The sequence below is a fragment of the Aulostomus chinensis genome, chromosome 17, assembly GCF_037954235.1.
Source record: "Aulostomus chinensis isolate RoL2024-O1b breed Wild chromosome 17, RoL_Achi_v1.0, whole genome shotgun sequence".
NCBI classification, from domain to species: Eukaryota; Metazoa; Chordata; class Actinopteri; order Syngnathiformes; family Aulostomidae; genus Aulostomus; species Aulostomus chinensis.
Window position 1 is genome coordinate 15,780,652 of NC_141336.1, and position 18,889 is coordinate 15,799,540.

General features: G+C 40.7%; 1 protein-coding gene across 3 annotated transcripts in view; it reads right to left on the reverse strand.

Moving 5' to 3' along the window:
- Positions 1-18,889, reverse strand: part of rps6ka1 (ribosomal protein S6 kinase a, polypeptide 1) — a 53,123-nt gene that overhangs the window by 32,793 nt on the left and 1,441 nt on the right. For 2 of the 3 annotated variants that reach the window (XM_086183344.1, XM_086183343.1), the window contains exon 2: positions 1,737-1,781. In XM_086183344.1, coding sequence (XP_086039470.1) covers positions 1,737-1,781 — 45 coding nt within the window. Of the gene's footprint in view, positions 1-1,736; positions 1,782-9,420; positions 10,062-18,889 lie in introns of those variants that run through there. The other variant, XM_086183346.1, reaches the window with a different exon arrangement.

Below are 18,889 nucleotides of genomic sequence, written 5' to 3' on the forward strand. Positions count from 1 at the left end.
GCGAAGCGAGAAGGAACGTTTCCTTATCCTCCGCTACATGGCTGGACAATAATAGTGTAAAGGAGGAAACAGGATCATGTTACAGGGCTGGACAATAAAGCATTGAGTCCAGCCAGGAGGCAGGAAAAGGGCTGACTCAGCGTTTCTTAATGACTGTGCAACTCCACATGCAAGCTAGTGTGCATTGGTTTCTATATGACGCATAAACAATGCAGCTCAGACCGTTTTTGTAAATAAATCATTGCTTTCAGTCAAAATCATCCAGATCATATAATTAAAAGGTGTTTAAATTTGAACAATTCCTGGTTTCTTTTGACATTTAGGCCATTAAATGAGCTGAAGAGTGATAAAAACAAGATATCTCTGCATTTTATTACGTTCTATTGACAAAACAACTAATTAAAATGAAATAATCAATAATATAATAATGATTTTTAACAATATAATTGACTATTCAATACTATGTTGTATAATAATTAGTTATATCAAGTAAAATACTGTCTATGGTGCCAACAGAGTTGAGGCTTGAGCTGTCATAGACGGTAGACCAGTGGGCAAAAATGAACAAGCACATCATTTTGAAAGGATCTTTTTAGTGCTCAAGCTGCTCCTGCAAGATGTCGAACCCCTAATTGTCATCGATGAGCTGGTTGGCACCTTGTATGTCATCCTCCGCTATCAGTGTATGAATGTGTGAATGAGCTAACATTGGAAAAGCACATTCAATGTTGCTCATGTGGAAAAGATCAGTATAAATAGAAACCATTTACTGCAGGCAGATGAGGACACGCAGCATGTGTAATGCCACAAGGTCCCTAATCTATCACATCAACCTAGACACACATACACACAATAGCTGGACGTCACTTGATCTGCCCACTCAAACAGTATTCAATGCTCCAGCCAGTTAATTCCATCTGAGAGATGTCATTGCAATTCCTAAATGAATAAATCAGTGCACAGTCACACATGTGAGAGCATGACACCTTCCCTTTTCCTTCTGCTGCTCGCCCTCAAAGAGGCGCGAAAGCAACACACTGACTTTTGTCATGACGTTAGGTAACCTTCTCGTCTGTGTGCCTGCAGTGGTAAACTGTGACGCACACGCCAACTGCTAGTTAGCTTAGCGCAATGAATGGAAGTGGATGGGAAGTGTAGCATAGCTTTTTCAGATGTAACCCAATGCACTTTTCTCAAAAAAATGGTCTGTTCCATTGTTATGAAATGACGAGGAATATGAAGAAAAGGCTAACTCCAAGCCCAACTGTAACTTTGCCCAACAAAACATTTGTTGACTCCTGGAAGAGTGACAACTATGACTAAACATGGCCGACTTTGTGAGAAAGGACGAGTAGGATTAGATGAACCTCATCTATTTGAACCAGAATACACAGAGGAGGAACTACATGTTTTTCAAGCTCAGGGCAAGATGGTGGTAGGCTAATCTGCCCATCCACTATCATTCATTATGCTAAGCTAACTAGCGCTCAGAAAGTCTCTATGGGTCTCAGCTCCCTAATGCACACAGAGAGGAGAGAAGGGTGTTTATTTTTCTTGTCTGGCTCTGGGGAGGATGATAAATTCATGTATTTTTCCCAAAAAGCTGTTTTAATATAACAAAAATATATCAGTTTAGTCTAACTAAGAAGGTTTTAAGGTCATTTGAATAATGAGTCGTGTGTGTGTGTGTGTGTGTGTGTGCGCGCGCGCGCGCGCATTCCAAAGATGTCGCATACCTTGACGGAAGATGTGTCTCCATCCTCTGCAGTGCTCTGCCCATTCTGTCAAAAGAGCAGATTTAACAAACAGTTAGCATGTGCATGTGTCGCATGTGTTTGCACATGTGTGATGGAGGGGAGAAGAAACAGGGTGAGAGAGGATATTTGCAAGACTGTGTGGGTGGAAACAGACCATTGCACCCAGCACTTTGCTCCTCTGCTGGCAAAGCCAATAATCTCAGGGTGACACACAAATGCGTACACTTTCCCATGTAAGGGAGGTAAGTGTTACTGAAAAGAGGTAATGATTGTGATTTGTAAGACAACGCTTGCTGTTTGAAGCATCATCATACTGTTCACACAGCAAAAGATACAGGCGTGCCTCTTGAAATTTGGAACAGTAAAGAAACAAATATTAACCATTTTCCCCCAAAAATATGAAAACTGCAAAAGCAGTTGCAGGTTCAACTACTGGAAATTAATTAATCAATCAAAACATGAACAACTGACAACATTCTGACAAACCAGCGGACATTTTTTGTGTATTTGAAGGGTTCTCTTTTTAATAAGAAAATATGGATTTTCCCCTTGAGGGTTGGACATGGCTAATGAGCTTCATGGTTCAAGGGGTGGCACGCACACACGCACACACACACGTGTGATATTTGAGGATAGCTGATGTTAGTGGGAAAACAATACAATGATGCAATATTTTAAGCGGTATTATAAGTTTATTATTATATATTTGTATAGGACTGTAAGAGAGTATTTAAAAAAATAGGTACCCTGACATTCAGTCCCACATATAAATCAAATTCACAAAGCATACCTCTCTGATTTTGCTATACTCGCCCATCCTGAAAAAAAATAAAATAAAATACAAGAATTCTACTAAGTCACACTCACAAAAGAAGCCTGCAAGTGATGATCCTTGAGTACTTTGAATTAACGAAGCTCCTCTGAGACCAGAGGGGACACGATTGTTTTCACAAGCTGGTTAAGACTCCTTGTGACTTGTAATTTGACTTGTAAAAATCATGTTAAGCAACATAAGGGCCAATTTGTAATCATCTGAACAAGCAAGCACCAATAAATCAGGTCTTGTCATTTTGTTATGATATACAGAGTCACTGTAAGAGTTAATTTATAGAATCCTGAATTTGGGTACGTCACTAATGATCTCTCTCTAGAGCTCTTCAGCCACCAGTAGGAAGTCCTTGTAGAGCAACAAAGCAGCCCGACTCAGGAACGTGTACCTGGTTTTATCCTCACTGTCACTAAACAATGCATTAATGAACGTGTTGAAACATAAATCTATCAATAAGTTTCACAGTATCGTACTAAGGGGGTTAGCATTTTCTAACAGCAGGGGCGGACATCCAAACTCTTTGAATATCGGCTCTTCAGATAACCCCCACATTGTATCTTTAAATCAGTAAAATGTGCATTTAATGATGTATATTGTTGTACAACTGATACTTGTGGAAATATATCTATGACTATCCCTTTTTTTGATGACAGGAACATCCTGGATCATGCTAAAAACATATGTAACGCATCATAGAATTCAGAGAAACGTTTATTGGGTTAGACTGCTGACACCAACGGCGGGCAGCAGCGGTGGAGGATTTGTTTTTACATGACAGAAAGGGGGACCCTGAGGTTATTCACTTCCTCTATGCTCTCTTCCGTCTCCCTCTTCCTGTAGACTGCGCCGAAGAAGACAAGCAAGTCAACACAATGACAATAGTGGCCTTGACAATCAAATACTAAACTACACAGTACAAGAGGAAGCACAGGCCGTGACAAGAGAGTCGATCTGCAATGTTTTTGTACATCAAATGGATCTTATGAGCAAAAAGAACACAAACTGTGGATCTGATTCACTCTGGCTGTGATATCAGAATGCATGTTCTCTTCTTACTGGATGTACTTCCTTAGTCTTTGCTTCATGTTGCAGTCAGCTATAAAATTGTCAGACCTCTGCAGCCCTGAGGCAGTTTTACAGACCAACATTTCATCTGGTAGGACTTAAATCAAGATCCCAAGAGGAAATTTAATTTAGCCAAACTGTGCCGAACACAAAAGCTATAAGAGTCAGTCTGAGAGGTGACGGGGGAGACATGGAAGCAACTCAGGAAGCACTTCGAAGTCACGCACAGATATGTTATTGCGATGATGCCCTTTAAAGACAAAAATCGTTGAGGTTTCCAGTATCTCTGGCTGTGTTTGTTTAAGCAGATATGGTGAGGTAAAGCGTGTTCGTGAATGTCTGTGTGTGGTCAGCAGTGTCTTCTCAGAGTTACTGCTCAACACATTTCAACCTCATTAGCTCTGCGTGGCTGATCCAAGTGGCCCAGTTAATGGTGCTTCCCCTCCCCTGGGCTTCCTCAATGCGAGCGCAGGCATGCACACCAACATAAGCAGCCACATTAATAAACCCACAGTCCAATACATCGATGAATAAATGTGATTTATAATTAAACGTGAGGAACAATATGAGAGTGTGTGGACAAATGTATGCGTGCAAGTTCAGCAGAAGAAATTTACAAGCAAAACTGCATACACAGAAATGATATCAGACAAACCAAACAGCTTAAACGTTTAATGCCTCACAAGACTCCTGTATGATTGTATAATCTCAGAGTACTACTAGTGTGTGAGTGTGAGTGTGTTTGAGTGTGTGTGTTGGATTGATAAATCAGGGTTTTAACAGCGTGATTACAGCAGCGCAGCCCGGTATCCAAGCAACTAAGAAATACAATAACCATTCCTCTACTGCTGTCTGTAATCCTATCTGACCACATGGCTTAGTGTCTCTCACTGAGTATTGACAGCAGGTCACATGACTAATGTTCTTTTTAGTTCAATGCCAGAAAATGGGCTATTGCTATTTCTACGTGACAGTAGTTTGTCAGGTAGAAGTAAGCACTAGACAGAAAAAAAAGGGAAGAAATCAGTATTAAAGTGTCAGTTGACAGCACAAATAAGCTTTTTATTTGAGAGCAACTACGGTGGCTCCTAGAAATTAGCGCCGATGTTACTATTGCATCATTTAAAGAAGCGTTTCTTCACTGAAAGACAAGCAAAGAACGAAAGGTTAGATGTTGACTGTCATTCCTTCAAATAAAAAAGCACCACGCTTTTTCACGGCGGGTTTTTTTTTCTTCTTTTTTTTTTTGTCAAAAGTTTTATTGAAGAAACCACTGGACAAATGTTACCTCAATATATCTCTGAAAACAGTCATCAATTCATAAACAGGTTATATTTGAATAAACTGTTATCACATTAAGATCGACATGTTCACTTTTGCACCTGATAGTTTTACCAACCGTACAAGTTACTTATTGACACGCAAACGTCAGCTTCAAAGTCTGAGATTGTGCAGTCGGAACAGACGCAGTGCATTATGGGGCCGATGAATCCGGTAAGCTCACTATGGATACGCAGAAACATTTATTATTCGAGTTTGCTTCAGGGTATTTTTCAAATACACAAAAGTGACTCACTAAATACTCCCTTCGACGTCATATGGTCTCAGCCTCGCTAGCAGATGAATTATAAACTGTACTTTTAAAAAAGACGAGGGCTGATCTCAGGGCAGCTATCAGGCTGAGGGCCGTGTTATCACATGCCTGACCCGCCCTCCTCCATTTCCACAGTCCTACTCAGGTGTTCCACAGGTCACACCCAGATTAGCTACAGCTAAACCTGCACTCATGATAAAGGCCCGAATGGGAACCACAGACACACACACACACACACACACACACACACACACACACACACACACACACTGACGCACAAGCACTTGAATTTACAGTGCTCACCACGCCTCTCTAACAAACATGGCACACATTCCACGTATTAACCCTGTTCTCTCCTTGACACGTACAATTGCATAACCATCAGAGACTCCACGGCACTTTCTTTCCCTCTTCTTCACCGTCTGGTCTTGTACGATCCTGCTCTATAAATCCAGGCTCGTAAACTCCTGCAACATGCAAACATTGCAACTTACATTTCTTTTTTCCATTCAGGAAAACAGGAGTCCTTCCTCATTGAAAAAAAAAACCCAAACATACGGAGAAGCATAAAGACATCTAGGTTTCAGACTTGGAAAGAGAACGTGTATCCATACATTTGGAAAGATAATCTAAACTAATTACTGACAGACGTGTTATTCAGATCTTTGGGGAGGACCTTCACCAACCGGGCTAACGCAAGTACACTGAGTCGGCCTGGCCAGGTTCAGAATGTCCACCTATCAGAGATGATTCACTGACAAACCAAACAAATACTTCTATTTCCCCTTTCCTCCATGCTTTGCTATGTCACACTATCAAGCACCGGTGAGCACCTCAGCTCTGTTATTAACATTTCCATGTTTCCCACATTTTGTATTGTAAACTGTTTTCTTGTCTGTAACAACATCTACTGCACGTCTGTCCGTCCTGGGTGAGGGATCCCTCCTCTGTTGCTCACCCTGAGGTTTCTCAGATTTTTCCCTGTTAAAAGGGTTTTCTATGGAGTTTTTCCTCAGTCGATGTGAGGGTCTAAGGGCAGAGGATGTTGTTATGATGCCATGTGAAGCCCTTTGAGACAAACTGTTTGTGAAAACGGGCTCTACAAATAAAATTGCCTTGCCTTGCCTTGCCTTGCCTCAGTTGACTTCCACCTTCTCGTTTTCCAGACGCAAAAACAATGAGCGACACGCGAGCGGACCTTTTTAAACCAGGTTAGCCAAACACATCAGTCTGCAGTTCATTAAAATGGAAAACCACATGGCTACCAAAAAAAAAAAAAACCCAACATACAGAATATGACATCAAAACCTGTTCATATACGTTCTCCAACCTGCCAAGAATAGATCTTTCAGATAACTGCTCCAGAAACACAATCCCTACCATCTCCTTCAGCAGGATTCCCACACAGTTTTTTACCAACACATTTTTGTGACTTTTTCATACTCAAGAGCACAATTTTCTCAACTGTAAATTCCCTGAAAAATCCACTCACCCATTAAAAAAAAAAAACAGAAATCAATGCCTATTTTTAATAGCAAACGTTTAACTAAAAATCAAGTACAATCTTTGTAAAAGATAATCCAAAAAATATTTTTCTCAGTCAGTTGTAACTGCGCCACATAGGTATACTCTAATAAGCACATACTGGTAGGGCAAATTTCAATGACTTTTCCCCAAATTTTCCAGCAATATTTATTTTTTTCAAAAACTTTTCTTGGCTTGGTTATTGCTCTTTTCATATTCAGTAACATTTCCTGATTTATTCATGGCCGTATGAACCCTGTGACCTGACCTACTGGAAAGTCTGCGACACAGAAATATCTAAAAAGTTCTCCGTAGACCCAAATTTCAGGAAATACTCAGCAGGTGATTGGATGAGCCATCTGTCTATCATTCAAACAGCTCTGAGAAGTCATGTAAAAGCATAATCTAAAAGGTTATCAAGATGATTTCTGGAAACTGAAAGTTGTTCTTTCAACCATTTCAACGTGGACTCCAAAAATTTCATGATAATTCGTCTATTCGTCCAGAAAAATACTGCTAAAAGCAGATATTTTACAACCCTCATCAGGATCCTGGCTCGTCAATTCAATCCAGATCACCTCCAAAGCCTCCTTTTAATACACAGCCATCATTCCACCAAAATCCACCCATTCGTTTTTGAGATATCGTGCTTATTTTGAGCATGATGCTTCCATGAAGTGTATCCATTCTCTAATATCTAATTCAGTTAGCCAACAGCATTTTTCACCATCTGTCTCTGTATCTGACTCTTCCAACATGCCCCCCCCCCCTCCACCGCTAGATCAATCTCAGCCCTGACTCGCCACCTCTCTGCAGCACCATCAGTAAGCAGTGTGTGCAGCTGGTTGGTAGGTTGGTGACAGAGAGAAATGGAATCGATCCCACTCCAACTGGCAGGGACTAGGGTGATCACATTCATTGTGCGCGTGTGAGAGGGGTGTGTGTGTGTGTGTGTGTGTGGTGGGTGTTTATTTTTCTTTACAATATATAGTCTGTTTGTATTTATAACAAGGATTTCGCAAATGTGTTTATCAAAGAGTCAAACACACAGGGAGAAAAAAAAACCAGGATATTTTGACAGAAATAAACTTAACACTCTTCACGGGATCAGCAGCACCATCTGTTCAGCTGTGATACACTACTCACATACTGCAGAACACTGTAAATAATGACGGGACGGTCCATGTCACGATGACACCGTTGCTATATTTAAAAAAAAGTTCTGCTTCCTTCATTGGGAGCAGGTTTTTCACGGCACACCCTAACACCCATCCACTCTAGTCGCTCCCACATCATTAGAATTCTTTGATTACTCCGAGATTTTCACGCTCCCCCCCCCCCCTTCGTCTTTTCCTCATGCTACATTTCACCTCAAATCACAGAGGTTTTATTTCACCTCAGAGATGGACTAATGCTAGGTAAAGCCGATTGAGAACGCCGTGTAATTCCAAAATCAGAGCTATTCACTTGGGAGATCCAAGACACAAGGGATGGGTATTTTTGAAGAGCCAATTCCGCGCAGCTGGACAGGCCTCCAGATGTGTCCCTGTTGCAGCATTACGAGCCACAGGTTGCTCCCCTCCAGATGCCAGAGTTAGCCGGTGGTTGCATTTTTTTTTTTTTTTTTTAATGAAAGCAGATACGAGATGATGCTTATTTTATAGAGAAAAAAATTGCAGCATTTTTGTTTGCATTTCTCTTTAACGTTCTATATAAATGAATCACTTTCTAGTTAAAACTTGCGCCGAGGTTTTCTGCCCCACTCAGCACAATTTTTCTTAAATCTCAATCATCAAAAAATGACAGTGGGAGCAGTTACTTAACGTTCAGTTTTTGTCAGTTTCAGGTCAGCACAATATCGTCCACTAAATCTCGCTCAATCAGTTCATTCATCTTATTTTCACTTAATTCTTTTACTTTTCTGCGGTTCTTCATGCCCCACATGGACTCTCTCCAAGCCCCACTTGAGGGGCCAGACCCACAGTTTGAGTACCACTGGATTCAGCATCCTATATAATCACACTTTGCAGGTTGAACTCGTGCCAGTTTATCCAAACTACTTCTATTTTTATTGTTTTTGCATCCTGCAGCTCATATTTTAGACACACTCAGAGCACTTTGACTCCATTTCGTGACCCCTTGAGTGTTGACTTTCCCAAACGGATAAAATCTAATCCACGAAACAAGTTCAACTTTCAGTCTCTCTTGAGTTTTGTGATGAAATTACTCAGCTTAAATGACACCAGAAAGGCTTTGGGGTATTTTTTTTATTTTTTTTTTTAATTTTCTAACTGAGCTACTTCTGGAGCCAGTGGGAAAACTATCAACTAAATGGGTAATGATGAATCATCTCCTTATTGGTTAAGAGAGTAAATCACAGCCTCTGAAGTGATTGACATTTATCCTACACAGACACTTGGAAGCAAACTGACATCCAGTCTGGATAATGGACAGCCTATTCATCCCATAAAATCCATTTCAGACGTGCATTGTAAATTATGTATGAATTTGCACACCAGTTTCGAATGCGGCCAACAAGTTCGAAATAAATCCACCACCACTTCATCACTCCGGTTTAGCTCCCACTGGAACCTACATAAAATAATAATGTAGGGGTATAAAACAATAAATCGTCCCATTTCTCTTCTTACCTCTGTTTCCAGCTGCACCAGTTCCATTGTGGGCCATGGCTCCGCGATCTGTGCAAGAGGCATTTTTGCAGGTTTTTTCTCCTTCCTCTCAGCTGATGAATTTCCGAGACTTTGTCACTGACGATCTCCAGCAGGTCCCGAGTCCAAGCAGAGCAGATTTACCAACACTTTGCTTTGTTTGCAAGAAGAGGACGCACATGCAGACGCTACACGCACCGCCACCAAGAGCTCTGTGAACAAGTATAATCCCTTGTTTTGATTTCGGCGTCGGGGAGTATTTGTTGATAATCCAGTTGCAAACAGCATAAATAAACACCAAGTAAATCTTCCAGGTTTAGGTGCGTTTGGAGAGGAGAGGAGAGGAGCGCACGGCAGTCAGATCCAGCTCCTCTCAACAGGACTGAGCAATGCCGCCTGAATGAATGAGGCAAAGTTGCAGTCGACGTTGATCAGATCCCCTCTTGTGCGTGTGTGTGTGTGTGTGTGTGTGTATGTGTGTGCGTGTGTGTGTTTGGGAAGGATTCGTCAGCTGCCGCTTCCCAACAGTGCGATCGATGCAGGCAGTGTGGAAGCAGGCTCAATAGTAGGCTAAGAGCAGGCGCCAACTCGAGCTGTTATTGGCAGACTCAAAGAGGATTTAATCCAGCCCCCTTTTCTGGTCGATCCGCCCAGGTCTGATCCTGCCATCATCTGGTAGAAACAGGAACTGCAACGACGTCATGCAGATCAGAGCCTTTCCATCAATTAGCAGCCTGCTTGCTTTGATGCTCAGAGTGCAGCAGGTGCATGTCAGATGGTAGCCAGCTTTTAAAAACGTGGTTGCACGTATCTGGAAACTTCAGATAAAGGATCTTTTTTATGTTACAATGTGATTTTTAGACTTTACATCACTTCCTCTAGATCTAAAAACACGCTGTTGCAAAAAAATAGATCTTGTTCCACAAGAGAATATGAAAGAAAAATCTGGGACTTCGGTCGTGACGATGCTCTTTTGAGACTGTCCGGTTACATGGTAACACGTTACATGGATACAGCACTCTTTTCATTGACAACGGCTCTCGTAATGGTCCTTGGTGATATAATACACCCTTCCACTCTCACACTTCTCTGCTTCATTCACTGCCGAGTGGATTTTTTTTTTTTTTTTCACTCTTGGCCAGCTTTGGTTACTATTGGCAACTGGAGAGCATCAAACCACCTGGCTGAGGGACAGATCAGATAGATTTTTGATTCAAAGTAAGATGAAAGAAATGTCCTATTTTTTTAATTATTTTTTTTCATGGCTGTATTACCTATAATAATGTAAAATGCTGCAGCTCCATTGATTAAACTCATTCATGATGCCACCGAGCTTCATTCACAGGTTCTACATGACGAGCTCCACTGGAGGGTGATTCTGGGTTGTACATCTGAACATCATGTTCCAGACAGTTCTGCAGCAGGAGGGTGCAACGCATTTCCCATTCATGAAATTTTCCTTTGCACACAGACAAACCCTCTGACGCCATTTAACTCACCAAAAATAGTCCAAATAACACATCTTTTCGTATTCAATTTAATTCCAATTATTTATTTTTTTTTGCAGATGACAGTTATTTCTGTAAAATACTCCATAATTCTGGACTGATTTTGTACGTGCATAAGAGAGGTTTAATAACGCTGTTTGTTTGCATATTATCCTCCAAGTCTGTTGTTGCAGGGATGGAGAGAGAAGTGGGTGGAGGGAGAATTGCAATTTTCCTTTTGCCTTCAGAAGAACCAAAAAGTTACATCAGCGTAAGTTAAAAAATTGGAGTGTATGTACATGATTAGTTATTTATTTCTGTATTTTCATTTTGTTTATGCTTTCCATTTCTTTTCTGTTAAAGCTCTGATGATCCATGGAGTTAATTTATTACGAACAAATCGGTGCCCCTCCAACTGACTTTACGCTTCCCATGAGGAGGCTTATTCATCATACTCACATATTCAGAGTCAGCGCCATCCCGAAGCTCACATTAACCGATCGATTTGTCTCCATGATGGATACGCAGCTGCTAAGGGAACACTCGTGACACCTCACAAGGCCGCGCTGCTCTTTGTTATTTAATGCTGCCTTGCTTAATGTCTCCCATCTTTTTTTCTTTTCCTCCTTTATTTCCCTTGTCCATTATCTATTGGAAAACCGCTGCTATCCTCTTGTCAACAACACCAGGAGATTTATGGTGGGCATTTCTCACAGTTCATGGCTCTTGCTTTGTAATATCATGGATTCAGTGTGTTCCTGTGGTAAAGGTGAAGGGTGTTGCAGTGGTCATTTATATCAGAGGAATGAGAAAATGACCGAGAAGGGTGAAAAGTCATGTCAAAAGGCATGAGAATGTGGTAAAGCGCCTTTAAAGAAGTCTAGAAATCAATATTTGTAGGGTACCAGTGACAAAGAGGATATTATGAGAGATCAATAAATACTCCGAGACTGAGTGACACACTGTAAGCTGTTTGAGGAAGGGTACATCACTATTCTGACTGTGGGGAACCTCTTCCTCTATCTATGATGCTTCATTGACATCACAGGTGACATTGATGAGTCACAGGCATCACCAATCCAGTGTTGGAGACCCAAGGGATACCCTACCCCCACCGTCAGCTTCAAATGAGGCATCATGGGTATTGTGACTCAATCCTGCTTGTCATGCATGTGCAATGGAGCACGACCCTGACCTGTATTGACGCAGGATAGTGTGTGTGTGTGTGTGTGTGTGTGTGTGTGCGTGCGCGTGTTTGTGTGTGTGCGTGCGCGTGTTTGACTAAACAGATAGGGTAGATTTCCTTTGAAAATGAGCTAAATTGATGCAAAAGATGAAATTGTGATCGTGAAACATGGTGGTACGCCCTCTAAAGTGAGATTGTACATCTCAAGAGGTTTATCCTAATAAAATGCATTCTGACTAATTTCATTTTCTCATTTTCAGGTTGAGTAGTTCAGTCAAAAGCAAACGGCGGAGGAGTTAGAGTGGCAGTGAATATGCAGAATCAATGAATCATACCAGTATGAAGTAATGCAAACACATGCATACTAAAATTGAAAAACCTGAAACAGCTTCAGACATATTCATCTGTTACTGCAGTTTTACTGCCAATTTATACTCTTGTTTCGGCTTTCTCACATTTGTATACAGCTGGTATACTTACAATGTATTTGTTCAAACAGTATTTCTTCTACCATACAACCTCTTTTTTATGGCTCTGCTATACGTTGCTGTGGGCCGCATCACCTTTTTCACAGTTTTAATGGTATATTTCCTGAAGACCTTAAGGAAATTGCATCAAGTTTTACCTGAATTTCCACCACGTTTCAAGAATGAATGGTGAAAAGGTTCTGATGATAAAGTTCAAGGTCTCTGAGGCTGGCTCACATCATAGAGGCACACCAGAGAAATGTGAGATTTCTAGTTTTTCCTGATTTGACCAAGTTTACTCAGTTTACTTGTGTGTTGCCAACTTTCAAATTGACACGGCATTGCCTGCGCTACCTGCCTGAAACGACAAACCTGTTGCATCAACATCAGATGAAAATCTTTCAGCCGCTAATACGTCAACACAAACGCAGTCAGTTTAGAAGAAATGGACTCAAAGAGGATGCTGTGTCCCTTGGGTTCCATCCCATCCTGTAGCTTACAGGTCTCTTCTTTATTTTTAAAATGATATTGCCTACAGAATAATACAGCTATTATGGCAAAGGCAAAACAGTGAGTACTGCCTCCGATTGAGCGGTGCTCTCGTCGTAAGCTTCTGGCCTACTTTAGGAAGGATGGGCAAGGTCCCAAGCCCCCGGCTATCAAAGAGCAAGCAGCCTTTCTCACAGAAATAATCTCTTCCACACTGAAATTGCATAGTAATGAAGATCTTAATCATCACAAAACCATTTCTAGATTTTTCTTCCTCCGCCAGCTCAAAACGTTTATCCAGAAAGAACTGTGATAGGAACTGCGGTGAAGAGGAAGGAGCTCAATTGTATTGTTGACTACAAACTCTGAAATTATCGACTGCAAACCGGTCCCTTTCACTGATATCTACAGTGCAAAAACACACACTCCAGAAATCAGTCGCCTACAGACACAAACCATATGACAACCTGACATTTGTTCTTATTCGTTCATTCTTATTCTTATATTCTTCTGCAATTGATTTCACTGTATTTTGCTGTATTCATCAAGCCTCTATTTATGTTTTTGGTTCCTCTTAACAGGCCACTGTATCCACACTGTAACTCAAGACCCCTTTCATCGAGTCCTATGAAGCTTTACATATGTCTTCAGTACGGCAGCCATATTGGATGATTGGTTTTTACAAAATCTTTAATACCACTTAAATGTCTCGGTGGATTTTATGGGCTATGACAAAATTAGATTACATTTTATTGTGTTTTTAAGTTACTGAAATTATATTCTTGCTTGTTTGGACAGTCACAAATGCACTATTGGTTATATGTTGAATTTTCTAATCTCCTACTAAGTGCTAAGTTGGGATAATTGTTGTCTTTTCAGGAGCCCACTGAGACAATATCCTAACAGCAAAGTTCTGCAGTAATAATTTATTGAATTTTGGTTTCAGATTTTATACTACAATTCGTTTCTATTGTATCAGTTGCTATAGTAATGATAGTCATAACAAGGGGTGGGGTAGGAGTGTATCGACATCAATCAATCCATCAGAGTTTATTTGAATAGCACTTTTCCATATAAGCAAAACACTAAGTGTGTCATACAATTACACAACAATCTCTCTCTCTCTCTCTCTCACACACACACACACACACAAACACACACACACACACACACACACACACACACACACACACACACACACACCTTTGTAATGTAATAAAGCAGCCATGTAAGAACTGCTTTCACTCATACAGCAGTTAAAAACAGGAAACTGTCATAAAGGGGCCATTCGTTACAGGAAATACAACCACAACAACAAATATAACCAACATAAGTTCAAAAGCACCCTGACCAAAGCTTCCCGAGGAGTCACAACCACAGCTATTAAACTGTGGTCGTGACTCTTCCAGCCACCCAAACCAGAACAACCTTCACAATGACACTCCTACAGCCACAGCTCCCAAAGGAGTCTGATAATAGGTATTTAATCCTAATGATCTGGCTGCCACGCAGCTTGGCCGCCTCCACCTTCAGTGTGTAAGTGTGAATGGGTGAACGAGGCCAAATGTTCAAATGAATTTACAATTTGTAGCTTTCACCTTCCCTTTTCTATCGGCCGTTATCACAAGTACACCTTTAGTATATCAAGTATTTGGCAGAGTGCCTGTTTGTTTGTCAGCAAGATTACTGCCACAAAAAAGGCTGATTTGAACGCCTCCTACTGGGTCGACTGGATCCCAGATTTGATCAGAAACTCGATGATGGGTTACCGTGGAGACTAAAGTGGCTGATGTTGCAATGGAACAAGAAGCTACAGTAAGTGGACTCCACATCTACAAGCTGTCCTAGTCATAGCGCCACCTGGAGGTACAAGAAGTGAGCCTGATAAAACAACCATCATTCGATTTGCATCAAAATGACACTGTCGTCTTAACATGATGTATAAAACACAATGTTTAGTAAGTGTGTGACTGTCAGCTGCAGAGAGTGTTATTTACATTGCTTCTTCATGCCAAATCCAAATTTGATCACCTCTCACTCGACACAAAAGCCACACACTGCGAGGAGCAAGGGCTCGCTCATCGCTGTTTGCAGCTTTAATTAAGGCCCAAGTATGAAGGTAGGAAGGTTTATAAGTTTATAAGTTCGTAAGTTTGCCACGGCAGAATTATGCAACTGGTGTTTATTTTGAAGCTACGGAGGTGATCAGACCTGACTTCATTCAAAGATGAGGCCTGTACTGTAGAGCCAAACAGCACAGAACATGAAGCCAATGCAGACTAATGGACCTGGTATTTCCATCATGTGCTATATATAAAATGTATGTTCCATCCCTGTAGATTTCATTTCTTGTCTAAATTTAATACTCAGTGTGTGTCAGATTTCAGCAAGAGCCCTTTCAGGCCTTTGATGATAATAATGTCTGCACAGCTGAACTCAATGAGAACTAGTCTGCAGAACAAGGATCAACACTCGATGAGGCTGCGGCATCCAGCGAATTAATTAGCTGCTGCAAAGTTGAGCAAGGCGAATTATCCAATCTCTTCTGACTGGGAAGATGGCTTTGTGATGATTAAAATTCACTTTGGCTGAGCGCCCTGAAGACATGATGAACACACATACAGTAGTTATTGTTATTATTGTGTTTCAAACGTCGGTGGCGTTATCACAGAAATGGCTGACGGGACACTGTGCTAGCAGCTGGATGAAAATATTGATTGGTAAACAGAAAAAGGGAGAGCGGCTGTATCATTTTCCATTGCAAGGGTAGAGGCCTGTTCCTCTGATGTACAATACAGGCTGCAAATCTTGTGCCTAGTTATGGGTGTGTTGTCAAGGAAAACAACATGTTGAGGCATGAATTTGTATCTTAGGTATTTGGGCTGGGCAAAAACACAGGCACCAAGGTATTTACATAGAAGTAGTGTAGTCAGATTTATTAGTTTGGAAAAATACTCTTTCCCAAGTAATATTTGCACATAGAAAACAAGTAAATATCCACAAGTGCAGGGAAATGGTCATTTAGAAAGCTATGATTCTAAAATACTGCTCATATTCCGTCCGTAAGGTTGGTAGCATGTTAGCACGTTAACAGGTGCAGGCGGAGTTTTTCAAACTGATATAAATGTTGGATACATTTGATGGATCATGAGATGATTAAAGGAAGATGAAGAGTTTCATTGATATAATCCATGTGAGAAATTAAGAAGAAGTCACTATTTAAAGGAAATGACAAGAACACTCAGAGGTTGGAGCCAAAAACACCAGAAAGTACAGTCTTTTACAATATAATGTGTTGAAAAAGTCATCTGTTGAAACAAATTTAATAGAAATACGATTTTCCTCTAGCGTAGCTCTAAACTATCCCCAGTGCTTGAGTAAAAGCAAAACTTTCCTCCTCCGAAACCAAAAGCAGTAGCACAATCAAGCTAGAGAAACACTTCACCCTATTATTGATTTTTACTAGAAGATCAGGCTGTTGTACAGAATGGGAACATTTCAAAGTCAATAAGTTATTCAGGCTAGAGAACAAAAAAAAAAAAATCAAAAAAAGAAGAAAGTAAAGAGCAGAAATAACGTGTCGTCTTTGATGAAATAATGTGTCGATGCTGTCTTTGATGTGAAACTCCAGCGGGATAAAACATGGACGGGCACTAGAGAGCCAGTATTTTCCAAACCATGGCTTTTCTATGACCTGAGGTCAGCGATGATTTTTCAGGTGGGTGGGTGCACGTCTTGCATTCAGTTATTTTCCAATCCTCTCCCATTATTCCAATTCAAGAGGCTTTCACGCTCTGTAAGCTGCAGTTTTTCCTGCTTATATTGATGAATCACACCACCATATGAGTGTTGCGTTTTGTTTAAGCGACTAATTCTTCTATAAACTCAATTTGTGTGCAGCCCAACCGGCGTTTATCACTGTGGTTATCTCTGTTCCGAACCACACGGCGGTCTTTAACTCTTGCGCCAAAGAACAGAGCTGTATTCCAAGTTAAACTCACTGCAATGTTAACTTTCTTTTTGAGTTGTAGTCAGCAACTGCCAAGAGAAATTATATCGCTGACTGTTACAACAGTCTAGAAATGTTATATACTTCTATATTTTCACACAACCAATCAGCTTCCCCCAGATATTAGATATCATGACCTCCACAGGGATCCGAATCCCCAGGTTGAAAACCGCTGGTGCCCTGTATATACAAACATTGTGCCAGCACTCAACCATCTTTTCTCCTCTCCCTGATTCCCCCCCCCCCCCACCCCCTCTCATGTTAACTTGAAAGAAAATAACAGCAGGGGGTGCCAAATATCAGAGGGCAGCTCTTTCATGAAGGAGGGCTTTTCATCAGGCTTTGCCCTTTTACCTCTGGGGGAGCGTTCAGCATGACGTGTGTTTGGAGCTGTTGAGTAATTCATACTGGGAGACATTATCAATGATTTCTTTCCGCAGCTCACGTCAGCTTCCATGATTCATTCACAAAATCCCAATTGAAATTGATGTCAGGGGCATGAATGGAGCAAAAAACTCCCTCTTAATCACTCACCGATAAACGTTTCTGATGTATTTTACACATTAGCAGGACGGTTGTTGTGACTCATTGTCTCATTTAAGAACTGGTGCATGATATTGAGTTTAACGGACGTAGTAATTCAACATAATAGGAAAACTGAACCATCGCTCTTTATTCGCCATGATGTCGTAGTTTGGCCTGACGTTTTGCTTTGCAGTCAATAACCGCAAAACACACTCGTTTTGTTCTTTTTACTCTTGTGTTTTCTGAAACTGTTACTGTGTGGAAATGCGGGTACATTATTTATGAAATGTTGCAGTGATTCTTGTGTAATTATTGAACCGGTAAATTATTCAGCAATCACACGTGATAAAAATTGATTAAAAAATAACGTTAATAAAATATTGATAACGCTCCTGCAGTGTATATTCTCATATCGGAATCCAGGGACATTTCAAAGGTTAAAATGAAGAAAAGTTTCCTGAAAATTCTCAAGAGAGCAGCTTCACCGTGCGGACCTTGAAAAGAGGATTAGATCTGCTGGTCTGTACACAGAGAGCAGCTTATTTTCTCTCCTTTAAGTCTTGTGACAGTTCAGAGACTTTCATTGAAAAGGTTTTTTTCCTTCATTGAGGAATTGGTGCCCTCCTAAACTGCCCTTTAAGAAAATGATGGGTGAAATAAATGATGTATTGATGCTTCCACCACATACCAAACAACGTTTGTTTCTTTGCTTCTTGTGATGCATCTGTTTCTGTTTTATGATTTATGTCGAATATGGAATGTCTGGCTTTTACAGGGTGTGTCTCACTTTTCCGTTTTATGTTTGCCTCGTATGTATTTTATAACGCATGTCTTACATGTGTTTTATATCGTATGACATGTATTGTCATACGATATAAAGTGACATGTGTGTTTGTTTTTACTGGTTGCTGTGTGTTATTTGGAGCTGGGTTCTGTTGTTACTATATTAGCCAGGCTACCCTTGGAAAATAACAGAGATCCTAGTGAAATAATGGTGATATAAATACAATAAAATAAAATATTTCCTCCTGTTCTACCATTATCCAGGATCGCTGTGGTTACACTGTATGTGGGGATGTGCAGTGTTCAATAAATGCTGACATTAAGTCTTTCTTGGGTGCTACATATCAGCATTTGTTTGTTTGTTTGTTAACACATCTCAACTAATGAACTGATTTAAATGAGAGTCGGTGGAAAGCTGAAGGATTACAAGTGACAAGCGATTACATTTTGGAGGCGAATCAGAAACCATCTGTGATTCGGAAGATGTATTTTTCGATGTCGATTT